Consider the following 17,012-nt stretch of genomic DNA (forward strand, 5'->3'; position numbering starts at 1 on the left):
TCGCTCGCTCTCTCTCTCTCAAAAATAAATAAAAACGTTAAAAATTTTTTAAAAAAAGAAAAAAACAAGACAAGGAAGGTTTTAGACATAAGCCACCGGAAATTGAAAAAGGAGGGAAAGGAACCCTGTACCTTTGTCTCTGTACTGCATCTGGCAAGGCTTTCTTCAGCCACAATCTCTCTGTGATCCTGAAACCTGCTTTTTCGCTCAACACGTCGGTCGGGTAATCTTACTTAACGGCCGCATCGTATCTCTGGGTGGGGAGGCGTTTCTGTGGCTTCCATTCAACACACAAAGCAAGAGCAAACCCCCAGCGCCGGGAGTCCAGATGCCCGAAGCGTGCACCGCCCACGGGGCGCTCTTCCCCCGGGGACTAGGGCAGACCCCTCACACGGTCAAGGTCAGCGGGGGTGGACTGCAGATGTGAAAGTGCTTTATAAAGTGCGACGGTATACTCTGCACGTGTGTAGTTTATTTCATAGAAATGACAACTCAAGTATTCTCGTCTAAGCTTTAGAAAAGGACAACAGGCAAAGGCTCACGTCGCTCACGGTGATTTGCTTACAAACGCCTGCTGCGTGAGACCACTGCCCCGGCCCCCGGCAGGTAGCCGGCGACCCCACTCCCTGTCCTTCCCTGCCTCCTGATAGTGGGGGAAACAGCAGGGGCACGATGCCTGCACACTCAGAAGAGGAGCAGCCGGAGGAATGTTCTGGAATGTGAAGCTTGGCTGCAGGGGTCAAGTCCCACAGGGGCTTATAGGGGCTCTGAGTTCCCTTCTGAGTAAGAGGAGCCCCCCACCCCCCACCACCTGCGCACTGGTGACAGGGTCTGACGTGTTCCCACAGCCGCGCCAGGTGCCACATAGGGGACAGCGTGAAGTGTGGCAGGAGGCGCAGGGAGGGCGGGCACAGGTCTCGGTGACAGTCCCGGCTAGAGGTGGTCAGGAGCAGAGCAGGGGTGAGAAGCAGCCAGTTCTGGGCGTTTTGTGGGCAGAACGGCAGGTTTGCAGGGGGGATAGGACGTAGGCGTGAGACGCACCCAGAGGTGCCCAGAGGCTGCCCTCTCCTGCGGCTGCGGCTGCAGGAGGGGCAGGGGACCCGCGGGGGGCGGGGGGCAGGCGGAGGTCGTGTGGGTGCCCGTGCTGAGGGCTGCACGTCCATGCAGGACTCCGGGCGAGGCCAGAGCAAGCGTGGGGCTCTGGGGGGGACGGTCGGGCGCTTCCACGGCGGGCTGGGTGACGCTCCAGGAGTGAGTGTGGACAAAGAGAGCGGGGCCGTCCTTCTCACCCACCCGAAACCCAGCCGGCCAGGCTCCTGGGCTGCTACCTGCTCCCTCATTGGCAGGAGGGGCCCGGATGAGCTGATCGAGTCCTGGAAGGGAAAACGGTTACAAAGCTGGGAAGTCCTGTCACAGATAATCTCCCTCCAGTCGTCCGGCTGACCCCAGAGGACAGCATCCCTCCGTCCCACCGGTAGGAAACGGCCCTGAGCACGCGGGAGCATAAGAGGTTTCCAGGTTACAGACAGTGGTGGCCGCCTGCAGACCTCACCGAGAGTGTGTGCTTAGCAGGGTGAGATTTCAAAACTCAAAACTGTACCGCTGACTAGTGAAGACAGGATGACTTTGTGGGGATCATTGAGACAGGACTCCAGTGACAAGTTTTCCGTAGCGTGTGATCAAAGAGGCAGGACACGGCTGTGAGGGCAGGCGTCCTCTGGCCGGAGGGAATCCTTGGGCCGGTGGCGCTGAGGCGCAGGGGACGCGTTGGTCGAGAAAGAGTTAAAATGAACGTCTGTGAAGATTGTTCCTGGGCAGCGGGCTTCCACTCGCGCTTCAGGGGACCTGCCCCCAGGCTTCCCCGAGACCCCGCCAGCACAGCCTTCCAGGCGGGGGCAGAAGAGCAGTGAGGCCGGCTGTCCCTGGGGAGCTGGGCCTTTTTGGGAGAAACGCCTTGATGGGAAGGAAACACCACAGATTCGCATAGATTTGCAGACCATTGCACCTTGAGGCTTAAGAGATCGTTCACTGCATATTTCTTCTTGAAATAAGCATTTACAAACGTATGCACAGTTCATGGCACAAAGAATACGTGACCCTTGTGGCACAGGCACATTCCCTTGCAATGACCTTCCCTGACCTTGTGCCCACGGAAGCCCAGCCACGGAACGAGGTCAGCCCTTCCCAGAGTCCCTGAACGCACGGACAGACCGCTCCACACCCAGGACCCGGCGACGCACCGGCCTCTTACTACGGCGATGACGCCCTACCTCACGCTGTGGGTATTTGGTCACCTGTGTCGTGCATGGGAAGGGAGGCTCCTGGAGGGTGTGACCTGGGCCCCCAATGTGTGGCCGCTCCCCTGCAGCATCCACAGGCGTTTTGCACGTCGCTGGGCAGCCAAGCTGTCAAGTAAATGAGTTCGTGAATGAGTCAGAATCATTTGCTTGTACAACGGACCGTGTAAGGAGCCCGGGAATCGAAGGGAGTCTGCTGAGTGGGGTCAGTGCTGGTCGGTGGGGTCAGCAGGCGGCTCGCTCTGAGCTCCAACCTCCCCCTTGCGAAGGGAGGCCCTCTTGCGAGCTGACCGGGGAAGAGTGAGCCTGGAAACTCTGCACCCCGGGTGGAAAGGCAGGAATGGCGTGTGAGCTTCACGAGGTCGTCCCCTCGCGCGCGGGGAGCGCGGACGAGGCCACCGTCGCGGTGAGTGGCGTCGTCATCGGCTGCTCCAGGCTCGTGCAGTCTGTCCAGCCTCGCGGAGGTGCACGCAGGTGATACGGCTGCAGCCTCGTCCCCCGACGCAGGACCGACTGGAGACAGAGCAGAGAACGGAGAGGAGGCGTCCTTTCTTGGCCCCACTTGCCAGCTGAGGGTCCCAGGACTCACTGCAGCAAGTACATGGAACGTGTCCGTGTGCACCCGCTTACGCACGTTTAGATCTCGTCTTCAGACAAAAACGATTTTACCTGTTGTCAAGCCCTGGGCTGCTCGTGGAGGGTAACAGGCACAGGCCCGGTTATCTGGGGCGTGGGCCTCTCCACTGGGGCCTCTGCGGGCGCGTGTGTGGCTCCTGACGGGTGGCCCAGCCCCCTCTCTGCTTCCTTCTTCCCGGCCTGACAGCCTGTTGCTCCTCCTGGTCCCGAGAGCACATCCCGTGGCCCCAGCCCCTGGGCCGCCACGGGCCACCCTCTCCCACGCCCGAGACGCTGACTTAGATTGAGGGTAGGAGACAGTGTCCCAGTTTCCAGTAGGGCGTTTTTAGGCCACATAGCATTGAGTACACACTCCCCTCCAAAGTGTATTCGTTCCCGAGGAAGTATGTATATTGATGTGTACGTGTTGGGTTTTCTGTGTTTGCTTGTTCTCAGTTAAACGTGTGATGTGTCAGCTCAGTTTTCCTGGCCCAGCGAGGCCCCACGCGTGCACTTAGGGCCCCTCGAAACCCGCTGAACGGGCGTGTGGACGTGGGCAGCCCCGTCCACGCCCGGAGCCCACTCCCACGCCACACCGAGCGCTGAGTGCACTCACCTGAGCCGTTCCTTTCGGTCGCCGTGATTAATTCTGGCTCTTCAGAGGGGCGCTCAGCCTTTCTCAGTCACGCCTCCCTCACTGTCAGGATAATCCCACGGCGACGGGAAGCCTGGCGTCTCCCTGAGGTATTTCTGCACTTCTTTTCATGTCCTGACAGCAATTTCTGCCATTGAAAACGCCCGTCTCTGGCTTCTAAGCCCCAGGGGTAGCAACTGGAGGGAGTTTCTAGGCCAAGTAGAAATAATTAAATTGGGGTTAATGTTTCACTCCAGGTAGTTTAGATCTATTTGTTTTCCTTACAAAATTATTTTTTAAATCGGGGTATTTTAGTGCGTTCACAGAGACTCCTCAAAGGCCCAGAGACGTTGAAATGTCCCCGGGTCTCGAAGAATGGGCCGCGGGAGACCGTGAGCATCGGGGGCTGCGCGTCCTGGACGTCCGGAGTGGGGGTGGTTGGTCCGGCCCAGCGCTGCGGGGGCGGGGGCGGCCAGCAGGCTTAGCGGTGTGGACCTCCGCCCGGGCCTCCTGGCTCCCGACGCCCTCCACCCCCACACTGGGCCACCTTCCGCAGACGCTGCTCACCTCCCTGATCCCATCCACAAAGTGGGGCGGTTCCGGCACCCCCCTGGCAGTTCGTTACCGGGACTGAGGAGTTTGTGTTTGTCAAGTGCTCGGAAAAGCACCTGGTGCCCAGAGAAGTCGACAGGATAATCCCTGTTAATGAAAGAGCACGGTCTGAGGCAAGACGGGGGCAGGAGCCAGCCCGCGGCAGCCAGGTGGGTCGGGCCACGGGCTCGGGCAGGAATGAGGCCGACTGAGCGGGGGAGGGGGCCCTGGAACAAAAAGACACAGGCAATCGACGCCCGAAGTCTGACCCGATTCCAGCGACGAGCGAGCAAAAGAAAACTTCTTACATTTCAAACTCCAACAACCGAGATCAAAATATTTCAAAGATGAAAGGATTCCATTTTCCTAATATGTCTTTTCTCGTTCTTGTCTGATCTGGTAGAGTTTTAAACACTTTCATCAGACTTGCAAATCAGGCTTAAAACCATCAACTGGAGGTGTCCGTCAGCCCGTCAGACTCCCCAGCAGCCCCGGTCCCTCGGCGACCCCCCCCTCGGCTCCCGCCTCCCGCACAAAACCGTTTTCCCAACTGGCATATTTTGATCGTCCCATTCTCCGTCGTTTCTTTACTTTTCAAACTATCTCGGATTCTTGCTTCAGTTCTCTTGCCTTATTTGGATGACATGCATTTTAAGATGAGAACCGCTTAGAAGCAGGCGTTTGTTATTCAGTGCACAGCCTTACGGGTCAGAGGGCGCAGACGACCTAGAGAAACACGCTTCTCTTTCCTGCGTTCGTAGATCTAGGCCAGACCCCGAGCCCACTGCACCGCAGGTTAGATTTCCGCTTTCCCGGCCACACGCTAGTTACCTCTGCGCCGGGCAGAGCCGGGAAAGACGGTCTCGGCATGAGCCCAAAGCCTCCCTCTGGCCGAGCCACGTCCCGCCGGGCACCGCTGAGCAGGCTTCCCCCTGACCCTGACCCCGACCCCGACCCTGACCCCGACCCTGACACAGACAGGTGCGCCCTCAGGCGGGCGGCCATGTGGCTGGGCCCGTGCGGCGCGGGAAGAGGGGCTCCACCTTGGGTCAGACGGGATCGTCTCAGACCCACTCCGTGTCCTCGCTGAGTGGCCCCCAGCAAGTCAACCAAAGTTCTGAACTTCATGTTTCTTATTTGGAAAAATCAGGATCAGGTGCCCAGAGACTTTCTGGAATCACAGTTTCACTCTAAGCTGCCCGGGGCCTGGCCTCAGCCCCTCCCGGCCGCCCTCACGCAGACACCTGCGGATTTCCAACTCACTAAGGGTTAAAGGGTAAACACAGAGCAGGACTCAGTTCCGCCCCCAAAGTCAGCTGATTCTCAGTTCGGAATCCTGGCTTTCTGCCGAGGTTCAGTGACACACTGTGGGGAATGAGCCAGGCCTGGAGGTGGCCGAGATGCTGGGAGAGCCCGTCTGCGGTGGCCCCCACGGTGGCCCTCTCTGATGTCCACCCCCTCTCATGGTCCGCCAGAGGAGACTTTGCGATGCCTTCAAAATACGCAACGTGCCCCTTCCAGTGGCGAGGGCTGAAGCCAGGGAGAGACTGCTGGCCAGTGGAGAAGGGCTGACAGCCTGAAACCCGCCATGGGTGGGGGTTTCTGCTCCCACGCGGGGACCACACACTGACCGTCTGCGACCTCTGAACGTGAGTTCTGCACTTGGACCGCAGCTGCGGAGCTGTTTCCCACGCGGGCAAGACTCGGTCCTGTCTTCTAACTAGAGGAGAAGTCAGTACTGACCAACACGTCCACGGTGCTGAGCCGTAAGGGAAAACCCTCCTCCCAGATCCTGGCCAGAACCTTGGCGCTCACGGTGAATAGGACCCGCCGACCTTGTCTAGCGTTTGAGCTCTGCTGGTGCCCTGGTCCAGGAGAAAGGAACACACTTTCACCTTCTTCTGAAACGTGTGCTTTGGTCCAGAGACAACTGAGGAGACGACCAGAGACCAGAGACCGAGGCACGGTTTCGGCAGGACGCGGCGCCTCCACGCGCACCCGCGCCTGGAGCCCCTGAGAGGGCCATCTCAGACCTCCGGGTGCGGGTTGTCGTGACCTCTCCACACCCCCCGAGAGCAGGGAGCAGCCAGAGAGGGACCAGTCCCCGCCAGCAAGCGCAAGAGCCCTGTCACGCTTCCTCCCACTGGCGGGAAGGAGCAAAGAGCCTGATGAGCCCCGGGAGTCGCGCACCTTCCCGGCAAAGTAGCGGGTCTGCGGTGGAGCAGGGAGCGCGGTCGGCGGACGCCCGCGGAACATACTCGGATCGCTACTGGGTAACCCCATGAGCGCCGCAGGGGCTGACCTACTCGTGCCGAATGAGAACCCTCCATGTTTCCGTACTTGGCCTGAGAAAATGTGACGCGAGGGCTCCACCCTTCGAGAAGCCAATTGGACATTCAACGGATGACGTTTCTTTATTTTTAACGGACTTTAAATGTAAAGAGCTGATTAGGCCAATGGCTCCTTTCCTGACAAGAGAAATGAAAACCCTTGTGCAGTGATGGGCAAACCCAGGCCCCCCGCTTTCACAGACTGGTTCACGTTCAGGCTTGGCCTCTTACGCACTGGGCTCGTGACGCCCAGCGCGATGCCCTTGCCACCAGGATGCACCACCTTCCCTGGACCCTGCTTCTAGGATCACACGTTTTAGTCCCTCACGGGCTCACACACAGAACTAGCGAGGCTCCTGCTTCGTGTTTGGTAGCGTGTGCTCAGGGACTGTGGCGCATGCGGCCCTGATCTACGGTTTAGGACAGCGAAATGCACGTGACCCGAGTCTCCCTGGCGGCCCCGGGGGCATCCTGGCCGCAGGGGAGCCTCCTGAGGCCCCGAGAGCCATGGTTCACCAAGCACTGAGGCTGGCGTGTGTATCCACAGGGCTCTTCATCCGGGTGAGAGACCCTTAGTGCCTGCTGAAAGGCCTGCCCTGCCCCCCCACCGCCCTCCGTGCCCTGCTGCTCAGAATGTCCTGCGCATTGTAGAACCTGCAGCGAGGCAGGGGGGCGGGGAGGGGGGGGGGGAGAAACGGTGGGTTGCCATGGCAACTCACTCCTCACCCAGCCCCCCCCCACCCCATGACAGGTCTGCCAGGGGTGGGGGTGAGGAATGTCCTCCCCACCCCTCACGGGCCTCTGAGGAGCCCCCTCGAGGAACATTGACACTGGCCCTGTCTTCTGAGCCAAAGGACGGCCCGCAGAGACCTTCCCGCACAACGGCTGCTGACACAGGAAGACTGGAAATCACCAAAGCCCCTTGACCCCTAAGAGATTTCCCAGCTATAAAAGCTGTCTTTGTTTTTCTTTCTCTTTTCCCTCCCTTCCTTTTCCAGAAAATCTTTCCTAGTCCTTTTTTTAAGTTTTTTTTAACGTTTATTTATTTTTGAGACAGAGAGAGACAGCATGTGAGCAGGGAAAGGGCAGAGAGACAGGGAGACACAGAATCTGAAGCAGTTCCAGGCTCCGAGCTGTCAACACGGAGCCTGACGCGGGGTTCGAGCCCACCAACTGTGAGATCATGGCCTGAGCCCAAGTCGGACGCCTACCCGACCGAGCCCCCCAGGCGCCCCTCCTCTTCCTTTTTTATAGCTTACATAACAGAGATCATTTTTAAATGTGAATCTTTTCCTAAGAAACACCCTTTTGGTGTTAGGCAACTGAAGTTTCCGTCAAAGTTCGCTGTGGAACAACCATATCTTAAAATTCCTTCCTTCAAACTTGGACCCAAGGCTGCTTTCGCTCACACGGAGACGGACGGCGTTGACGCTCCCGCGTCCACAAGCAGCCACCCCGTGGCTCTGACTGGGCGCGGGTGTGTTTCTTGGCAGAAATAGCTGCACCTGCAGTGCGCGCAGAACCTCCAGACTCCACCGCCCGCGCCCTCGTGCAGCAGCGACACCACCCAGGACCACGACTGTCACCTGTCATCGCCCGACGTCCCCTGCCGCTTCCTCTCCGCGGGCAGATCCAGATGCGCCCGAGGACCGGATGCTTGTCTGGACGTGGTGGCTGGGAGTCGGGAAGGCCCGACTCGCTCACACCGGCTCCAGGGACGGGGGAAACCACACGGTGTCCACGGGGGCACCCACGTCACCGTCGCCAAGGCAGGGTGCCCTCGCACATGGCGTGTGTGTGGCCGGGTCACTGCGGGCCATCCCTTCTGACCAGAGCCCCCGGCCCGGACGAGAGCCCCCTCCCTGTTCAGACGGCACCCGGCTGGGGTGCGAGGGCTCCTTCCTCTGCTCCCGCTGGGACCCGGCACTGTAAGGCCCTCCCCTCCCGTCCCCTCGGACCCGCCGCCACCTGCTGCCACGTGGGTCTGCACTGTCCTCTCGTCGTGGGCCCTCACTCTGCACGTCGTCCGACCTTCCCTCCCCGCTCTGAAGGAGCCCTCTTCTCTAGACGTCACCAAGGACCTCCTTCTGTGCCCCTCCCCTCCCACCACCCCTCTGGGGACCCCAGTCACTCCACAAGCATTGGCTTTGCTCCCGCACCTGCCCCACATTCCCGCAAGCATGCCCCTGTCTCTGACGCACACAGCAGGCCGCCAGTGGGTGGGAATCAAGCCTCTTTGCCACTTCCTGCTGTGAGCACAGTATGAGCATCTCTGGGCCTGTGTCGTCTGTGACACGGACTGATGGGGCAGGACCCAGAGCACAGGGTGTTCGTGAAGAGCAGGCACACAATCAGAATGTCCACGGCGACCTTCCGGGCCCACAGCGTGGGCCCACAGCGTGATTGCCGAGGGCCCGAGCGCCTGGAGTATCACCGGTCGGTAGGAGAGGCTGTCCTCGTCGACCCTCCCTGGAGAGCCACAGAGCACACACTGTGCCCCCGGGAATTAAGATGGGCGCAGGGCGGTCACCTGTTTCTCCACCAAGTGGGGGACGGACGGTCAGCAGCCCCCAGGACATGAGGATCTTTGTAGCCCGGCGGGTCGTAGAGCTCTGAGTTCCCGGCTTCAGCTCTCACACCCCCCAGGGAGCCGAGCACTCGCGGGCAGGTTTGGGGGCCTGAGATAGGCAAGGCCCCTCCACCTCCAAGTCGACTTCCCGGCAGGAGTGGGGCTGCACGCACTCACCTTCTGGGCAGAGTCCCCTTCGACACCCCCCAGCCCCCCACACCCAGACAGCACGGTCCCCCCTGGGCAACCCGCTGACACCCCCTCGGGGTCCTCAGGCCAGCCTCCCCTGAGAGCAGCTGGGGACAACGCCCTGGGGACGGTGGGCCACGCCCAATACCTAGGACGCAGTGACCCTAGCTGCCAACGTCCTGCTGAGAACGAGGAGGACATTTAAGACAGGCCACACTCAGGGCCACACGCCGGAGCTCTGAGGCATCTGCACCTGCTCTGTGACCCTCAGGACCTAGTTTGCAAACGGGAAGACCAAACGGCACAAGAACCACACCAGACAGAGAGGACGAAACCACCAGACGCTGGGCCCCAGTGGGGTGTGCCCTGGGCTGGCTGTGTCACCTCTCAGGCTCCGCCCTCCTTCTCCAGAGCCTGTGCTCAGAGTGACAAACTACCCGGAAGGCACCCCAGCTCCTGGGCACGGCAGGCAGGAGAGGAAGGTTCTGGGAGGTCAGAGGGGACGGCACACGGGCAGGCACAGTGCTCGGCTCACGTGAGGCTCGGGGAGGCTGGACACACAGGAGGAAAAGCCGGAGGCCAGAGGGCCTGCTCGAGGGAGGAGCCCTTCGCGGGCGGGAAGGCCGCGTGACAACGTGGGGGCCCTGAGGCAGAGCTTTCCAGGAGGGAGGCCCAGGCGTCCAGTCACCTGCAGAGACGTGGGGGCCGCAGAGAGGAAGGCACGGCCTGTCCCCCAGAGGGAGGACGCCTCGGGCCGTGCACAGAGCCCAGGCCCTCAGCCCCGGGAGGCCTCTGGGGTGGTCACAGCAGGCGCCAGTCCATCCCGCCACGCTCCCAGGGGGCCCCACCTTGCTGTTGAGCACCGCGTGTTGGGGGCAGGACCCCCCAGGAGCGTGGCCCCGAGCTCTTAGGCACATTTGGGCAAGTGTCCCTCCTCCCTTCCCGTTGTGAGGACGGTGACTTCAGTTCCTGACGTCTTGTCTTCTCCAAGCTAACGCCTCCGAATGCTGTATTGACTTTTCTCTCAGGTGACCTGGTCGCCTGCCGGTCCCTGCCGGAAGGCAGCTCCTGTCCCTGCAGAGTCAGGGCACGGCACAGGCTCGCGGCGTCTGCCCAGCAGCGTGTCCAGGGAGGCCGTCTGCCCAGCAGCGTCTTTCGCGTCCGTTCGGTTTATCACGGCTTTTCGTCTTGTTTCCTCAGCATCTTTCTCTGTTCCGTCTCTTCTAACTTGTCCGGCAGGTCCGGGTGGGACAGACCCCGAGCTCCCCCAGGGGCCCGGGCAAGGGCTGAGCAGGCAGCCTCTGTGTCCCCTCTGCCGCGTCACCACCGCGTCCCTTCCGCAGACCGGCTGGCGCACGGCACACCGTCCTCGCTTCTCCCAAGCTCCCGACCCTCAGCTGAGGCTTCCCCAACAAGGCTTGGGCGTCTGTGGAGGAACGGGTCCCTGGTTCTCTCTCCCGGGAGCTGAGGGGTCGGGGCGAGGGCAGCCCCGTCGCTCTCGGGTCCCCGCCACGGGGCGCGTCTGGCCGGGCTGCCGAGCTCGGAGGCACCACGGGGGTGCCCGGGCCTCCCGGCCCCACACCCGCCCGGGACAGTGGCCCGTGTGCAGGGGCTGCAGGGTCTTGTGGACGCCTGTGCTGCCCTCAACCCCCTTCCTGCCACCCTCCTCTGCGCCTGCCCTGGTCTCTCCATCTGGACTTGGTGTCCCCGTCTTCAGCTCTCGCTGGTTCCCGTCTTGTCCTCAGTGGAACGCACGTGCTGTGCAGACTCCAGAACCAGCACCGGGGTCAGACCTTCCGGTCGCAGGGGTGCGGGCACCGAGCCCCCCGCTCTCTGCTCGGCCCCTCGTGACCGGAGGGGGACCACACGGTCGGCGGACAGTGTGACTCTTAGAAACCGCTTTGGCTACATCCTCGGTACAAAGGTCTAGAGCAATTCATTGTACTTTCCTGCTATCCCCTCCACTCTCCCTGTTTTAGGAGACACGAGGGTCCTTGCAGACCGATCACTGGGGATCGCAAACAGACGAACAAGTGATCTCCGTCTTGCGGCACAAAATGAGCCCGGCGTGAGGGGCGGCTTGGTAGGGTAGGAGCCACTGATCACGAGGGGACATTTACGGCGAGTCTAGCTGAGCTTTGGGTCTGAAGGCATGTCTGTTCTCATCTTGACCTGGCGGCTCTTCGTGCAAATTTAAACAGTATACTTCACCCGTTTGGATCTGTCTCTTTGCCTGTAAAATAAGCATATTTGATCAACCTAGTTCTCAGAACTCATGCTAACTGAAGAGTCTCCGAAATCACTTAGAAACGGGACCCAAAAAAACCAAGGTACGAAGCAAGGCAGGCCCCCCAGGAAGAAGGGAGAAAAGGCTGGAACTCAATCTCGTTATGTGAGGGATGACAGAGCAGAAAATAAACTACAAAAATAGCTTAAAACCAGGTAGCTAGCAACAAGCGGCTGGGCAGAAGACAGGGTTTGGGGACGGCAGGAGAGGAACACAAGGTGGCACTGTGAGAGATGACGGAGAGGCCCAGGCCAACACAGGATGCAGAGGCAGCAGGCCGTTTTCTCGTCTCCCGGTTAGGACCAAACACATTCCCTCCAGACAAAAGAGAGATTCAAAAAATAAAAGACCCCAAACATGACAAACAGGGGAAAAACGGGACAAACAAAACTAGAAAGAATGCTAGGAACAGGAACACGGCCTCAGCTACCAGGAGAGCGTGTGCTGCTCCCGGCTCCGTGGCCCCGGGCCTTCCTTTCCTCTGTCCCGAAGACCTGACTCTCCCGCTAACGTCTGGAAGCTTGAGGAAACGCAGCTGCTTGTAAACCACCCAAGCCCCTCTCCTCATTGAACTCAAAAGCAGTTTCAAGCCGTCTCTGGACAGAGAAACGGAACCCATGTCCCCCAGTCACCGTGGCTTTTACAGCCCGAGCCGCTGGCCACGGAAGCCTGCGCGTGGCCCAGCAGACCACTCTGGGCCTCGGTGTCCCCAGACGTGCAAACGCCGCGTCTGCGCTGCCTCGGGTTTGCAGCCGCCCCCGGGTCTCCCCGTCTGTCCTCAGAGCCGGGGCGTGGGCTGGCGCGTGCCCACCGCGGGTGGTAGTGGTAGTGTAGCCGCGAGGGTGCCATCGTGGTCACACTGGGTCATCCGTCTGTCTCGGGCGCGGCCCGCCTGGCTGGTGAACCGGGCGGAGCGGCGTGGCCGGGCCGCCAGCCTCTGCAGAGAGCCCCTCCCCAGCCAGTGGCCCCCGACGGCAGGCCGGTCCTTGTGGTTCCACGTCTGGCTGTTCACCAGCAAGGCCGGGGGGTGGGGAGGGATACGGTCCCCAGCGCCCTCCCCTTCTCAGAGGCCGGGCACCTTGGTGCGGGCCTCGCGGGTAGAGGCGCCCCCCGTCGCGCATCTCAGCCCCGCCCCGCGGCCGGCAGGCGCCCCAGTCCTTGCCAACCGCCCTCCCTACACTAGACGACACTGACTGCCTAAGAGCTCAGTGCGATCGGCCACAGGTGAGTGCCTCCTCGAGGGCCCCGCGCGAGGTCCCTGCATGCCCAGGGTGGAGCCCGCCCGCATCCCGAGGTCGCGGTGCACGTGGACGCCCGCGTGGGACAGGACGTTGGAATGCTGGTTTCTGTTGCCTTCGCTCAGCCGCACCAGTCACCTTTTGTGTGTTTTTTCTTGCATGGGTCCTCCGAGTCCAATTCCAATTGTGGCTCCGGCTGCCCCAGTCTCTTGTTTAGCCGCTTCACTGCTGCTGGACGTGCATGTGCTCTGGCAGCAGTCCCCATGGACACATCCCGTTAAGTGACTGGGACGCCAGGATGTGCTAGGTACGTTCGGCCGCACCGGACAGGAGCCTACTCCCGGATGTTGCCGGGACCACCCCGCGGGCGGCAGTGCGGTGTGGCGGCGAGGGCCCCAGTCAGGCTCCCACCCCCCCGGACGAGGAGGCAGCATGACCGACCGAGGAGTTAGAGCTTAAGACCCGGAGGCTGCATGCGTGGAGAGGACTAAGAGTTGCATGCGGCATGAACAACAGGCTGCACCTCCCCCCCAGCGGCTCCCGCGGCCCCCCGACAGACGGGCCCGGAACGGCCCAGACTCCGCCTCAGCTCCGCGGGGGCCCGTGTGGTCCCGCAGGCCCGGCCAAAGCCAGGGAGGCGCCCCGGGGCCCGGGTCGGGGGAGGGCGGACGGGGGTTCACACAGCACACGTCAGGGTGGAGGGGACCCGAGCCTGGCGGCCAGCGCGTGGGCCTCTGAGTCAGGATAAAAATTGCTAGAAGCATCCCGGTTGTGGATGGGTTGAGGCTAAGAACCAGCCCCCTGGACCTGACCGCACGCACCGCGTGCTGTGGCCCGCACAACTATTGGGCACCGCGGAACTGATGCGGCCCTAACTCTCCACCCACGTCCCCCTGCTTCTCCCGACCGCACAGCTCCCGGGGCGCTCTGTCCACCCGGGGCCCCAGGTTCCCGCCCCGCACGGCCGCACTCGTACCTGCGGCCTGACCTACTCAGAAAGGTTACCTGAACGACCGAAATGAATTTTTTTAATCGTGCTAAGAGTACCTTTAACAGTCTTTTTCCTTTGTTGGTTTGTTTTTGAGTGTAATTTAAAGAGAAAAGTGCTCGGACGAAAATGTGACACACAATCAGGAAGCAAGCAAGTTTTCCAACTAAATTCTTCTAATATCGGTGTGGCCGCTTCACACTTTGAAACATGTAGGTTTCCATAAAGCTAGAATGTCCTACACGGCCACGTGAAAGCCCCTCGCCCGACCCTCAAGGAGGAAGGGGGACGGGGAGAAACCAGGTGTCAGGGGACCAAAGCGGAAAGCAAATCGGGGACTTCCCCCAGAACTGCCTCCCGGAGGGGACAGGCGCTCAGGGGCTCTGGCAGGCGGGACGGGCGCCCCAGCCGACCTCTCTGCAGGTGGGACGGCTGAGGGGCCCGACCCGCCTCTCCCCAAGCCCTGCAGCGTCCACGGGGCTCCAGCCCACAGCTCGGACTCTGTAGCTCGGCTGTGTCGTGAGCTATTTCTGGCGGGTGGCTGGGGCCGGGGGACGCTTGGAGAGTGCCACACGACAGCGTGGGGCCTCTGTGTCTGGGCTGCAGAAAACTCAAGTATGCATACTTAATATTGCATTTCAAAAAAAAAGGGGGGGGAAATTAATGAATGTCTTACAGGTTAAAAAATGGTTTGCAAGATTTTGTCTTTCCTTGAGTTTCAGGTAATATATCCAAGAAATTGGGCAGAAGTAATGTATGTTGCTTTTAAGTGATCTGTTCTCTTTGCATTTGGGGAGAAAAATCACAGACATGTAGTGTAAGAATCAGTGTATGTCATTTTTCCATTGAAAATATCTTTATTTTGCACTCCTCTGAATTTCTTTACTGTTTCCCGTCTATGTGACAGAAAAAAAACAAAATAAATATATTTTTAGAACCATATCTCTTTAAGCAAAAAAAAAAATAAAAAGCAGTTTCTGAATTGAACTTTTTATACAAATAAAGCAAAGACTTTTGTACATGTGGCCTGAATCGTTCCAATTTACAAACATATTTTGCTATTATGGACGAGGCCTAATCTTACATTTTTATGAGTTCTTTTAAAGTTGAGGGCAATAGAAAAAAATTACATATTTTTTAATACTTGGCATTTTACTTAATTACGTTCCCTTGATAGAGTTGCCACGAAAGAAATGAGCAAGAAACGTGGCCGAGGGCCTTTCCACGAAATCCTCCCAGAACTCCAGTGCACCCCTTGTATTTTGTATGATCACCCTGCATCCTCAGGGTCTGTTTCTGTGGATTTCTAGCTACTGTCCTCAGCCTCGCAGGGCAGTTCACGGAGGCGGGTCAACCACAGACTCTCCCGGTGCAGCCCGGAGACACCCACGGTTCTTCCTGCCTCTATGTAGAAGGTTTTTAAAAATAAGTGATGGACTTTTACCAGGAGGAGAGAGCCTGAGACACCTTCAGATATTTTTTGCTGTAAGCTGATTCGCAGGAGACGAGCTGGGTCTTTCTGCCAGCACAGCGAAGGGGGACGCTGGGCACAAGGTCACAGAGGCTGCCGCACCCAGGGTGTGTTACCGCTCAGGGCGGCGTCACCCCCCAGGTAGACGGCGAAGGGCTGGCCCTGTGGGGTCAGGGGCTTAGCCACCTGCTACCTGGCAAGGGCGCCTGGGCAGCACCTTGGGGTCCCCAGGAAGAAATGCTCGTGTGCATGGAATCCGCCCTGCACCTCACTGACGTGTCGGCAGGGGGGCAGAAGCCACAGCGGTTCACCAGTCTCAGATCACAACGTGTAGTAACCTGCATTCTGATGCAGGCATCCGTTTAACTGCAAGAAAACGCCCTATTTTAGATGTCTTTCTTAATAGAACTCTTTACCAAATCCTCATATTTATTTTCAAAAGAGAGGGGCACAATAGCGCCTTGGAGGAGGCACTTTAAAGATGTTCTTACCAATAACGAATCGATAACACTTCAGTCGTGGGTTTGATGAGTTCCATTGCTCCCACCCGGTCTCAGGACAGGGGTTTTAGATGGGCGGGAAGACGACACTGTAACAGGTGTATGTCTCGCGGAGGGACAGATCAGGGCAGACACGAGGCTGTGACATTCCTGGGACGTGTGCCAGTGCAAAGTCTTATGGTGTCCAGGATTATGTGTTTTAATGGAGAGACATTAAGTTGTGCTTTGACATTAGGGCATACATCCTATGACCCCCATGTGGCTGTGATCAGTGATAGTTCCTGTGTAGATCCGAACAGAATGTTTGTTTTGGTGTACATAGCTCAGTGCAGCCTTGAGCACAGGGCATTCTGGGAGGTTCGGGCTCGCAGGTCTCTTTGCCGTCTTAGATCTGCAAAAGCAACAGAAACCCACACTGCTCCCACCTGAGAAGGAGCGGGTCCATGAAGTCAGAAGTCCAGGAGTTTGTGAGTGGTCCTGATGTTTTTCCAGATTTTACTTGGATTCTGCAAAACCTAAACACCTTTTAAAACATGTTAGCATGATGCTCCCATCGCCATTCTTTTTTTTAATGTTTATTTCTTTATTTTGAAAGAGAAATAGCACTAGTGGGGGGAGAAGCAGAGAGAGAGAGGGAGAGAGAGAATCCCAGGCAGGCTCCGCACTGTCAGACGCGGGGCTCAAACTCACAAACCATGAGATCATGACCTGAGCCAAAATCAAGAGTCGGGCCTAACCGACTGAGCCACCCCGGGGGCCCCGCCCCATTGCCATTTCTAAATGTCTTTTTCGGACCAATTTTTCCAGCCGGATGATAACATGCAGTAACCCCAAATCATTTTCTCCTGGTATCACTGAGACCCCGAGGCAAATGCAAGATCACAGATAAGGCACAAACGTTTTTGTCTCGAACATCCCCCACCCCCACCCCACCCCGGGCGGCAAGGAGAGCTCTAAGATTATCTCCGCACCCGTGCTTGCTCAGACTATCGCCACCAAAAGTCCCTTGGACTGAAAGAGAAGCGATGTGTGAAGCAAGTGTTTTATGTCACAGAACTTTGCATCTCCAAGTACAGGAACCTAAAATAGACTCGGTGCCATTGTCCCCGGGAACTGCCAGGGAGCAGGGAGGGCGGCCGACTACTCCAGCGCAGAGAACCCGTGCCTGCCTTCTGGGGAGTTTCCATGGAAACCCAGTCAATCTCTCCTGCCATTTCAAAACCCAAGCTGTGCGGCACATGCTCCTGTCTGATTTTATCCACGGGGGACTTTGATTATCCCACACGGGCCTCCTTTCATGGAA

The 17,012-nt window shown here is 58.9% G+C and overlaps 2 protein-coding genes and 1 long non-coding RNA gene across 17 annotated transcripts in view; 1 reads left to right on the plus strand and 2 right to left on the minus strand.

Moving 5' to 3' along the window:
• MYT1L (myelin transcription factor 1 like) overlaps nt 1-17,012 on the plus strand; it is a 427,126-nt gene that overhangs the window by 371,257 nt on the left and 38,857 nt on the right. The gene's annotated exons all lie outside the window — the stretch shown is intronic.
• LOC109498475 lies at nt 453-5,458 on the minus strand. Of its 2 annotated transcripts, none has more exons than XM_019827994.3 (2): nt 4,114-5,458; nt 453-3,756 (listed from the first exon to the last, which is right to left on the minus strand). In XM_019827994.3, the coding sequence occupies exon 2, from the start codon at nt 1,503-1,505 to the stop codon at nt 507-509; it is 999 nt and encodes a 332-aa protein (XP_019683553.2). In that variant the 5' UTR covers nt 1,506-3,756; nt 4,114-5,458; the 3' UTR covers nt 453-506. The 2 variants fall into 2 exon arrangements, with proteins under 2 accessions (XP_019683553.2, XP_044910979.1); XM_045055044.1 differs by having other exon boundaries at nt 453-2,810; nt 3,529-5,458.
• Nucleotides 14,485-17,012, minus strand: part of LOC102899852 — a 36,627-nt gene continuing 34,099 nt past the window's right edge. The window contains exons 6-7 of one of the 2 annotated variants that reach the window (XR_006596106.1): nt 15,701-16,100; nt 14,486-15,575 (exon numbers count right to left, since the gene is read on the minus strand). This is a non-coding gene — a long non-coding RNA (uncharacterized LOC102899852). Of the gene's footprint in view, nt 16,101-17,012 lie in introns of both variants that reach the window. The other variant, XR_006596105.1, reaches the window with a different exon arrangement.

This window comes from Felis catus, chromosome A3 (genome assembly GCF_018350175.1).
Source record: "Felis catus isolate Fca126 chromosome A3, F.catus_Fca126_mat1.0, whole genome shotgun sequence".
Lineage (NCBI taxonomy): Eukaryota > Metazoa > Chordata > Mammalia > Carnivora > Felidae > Felis > Felis catus.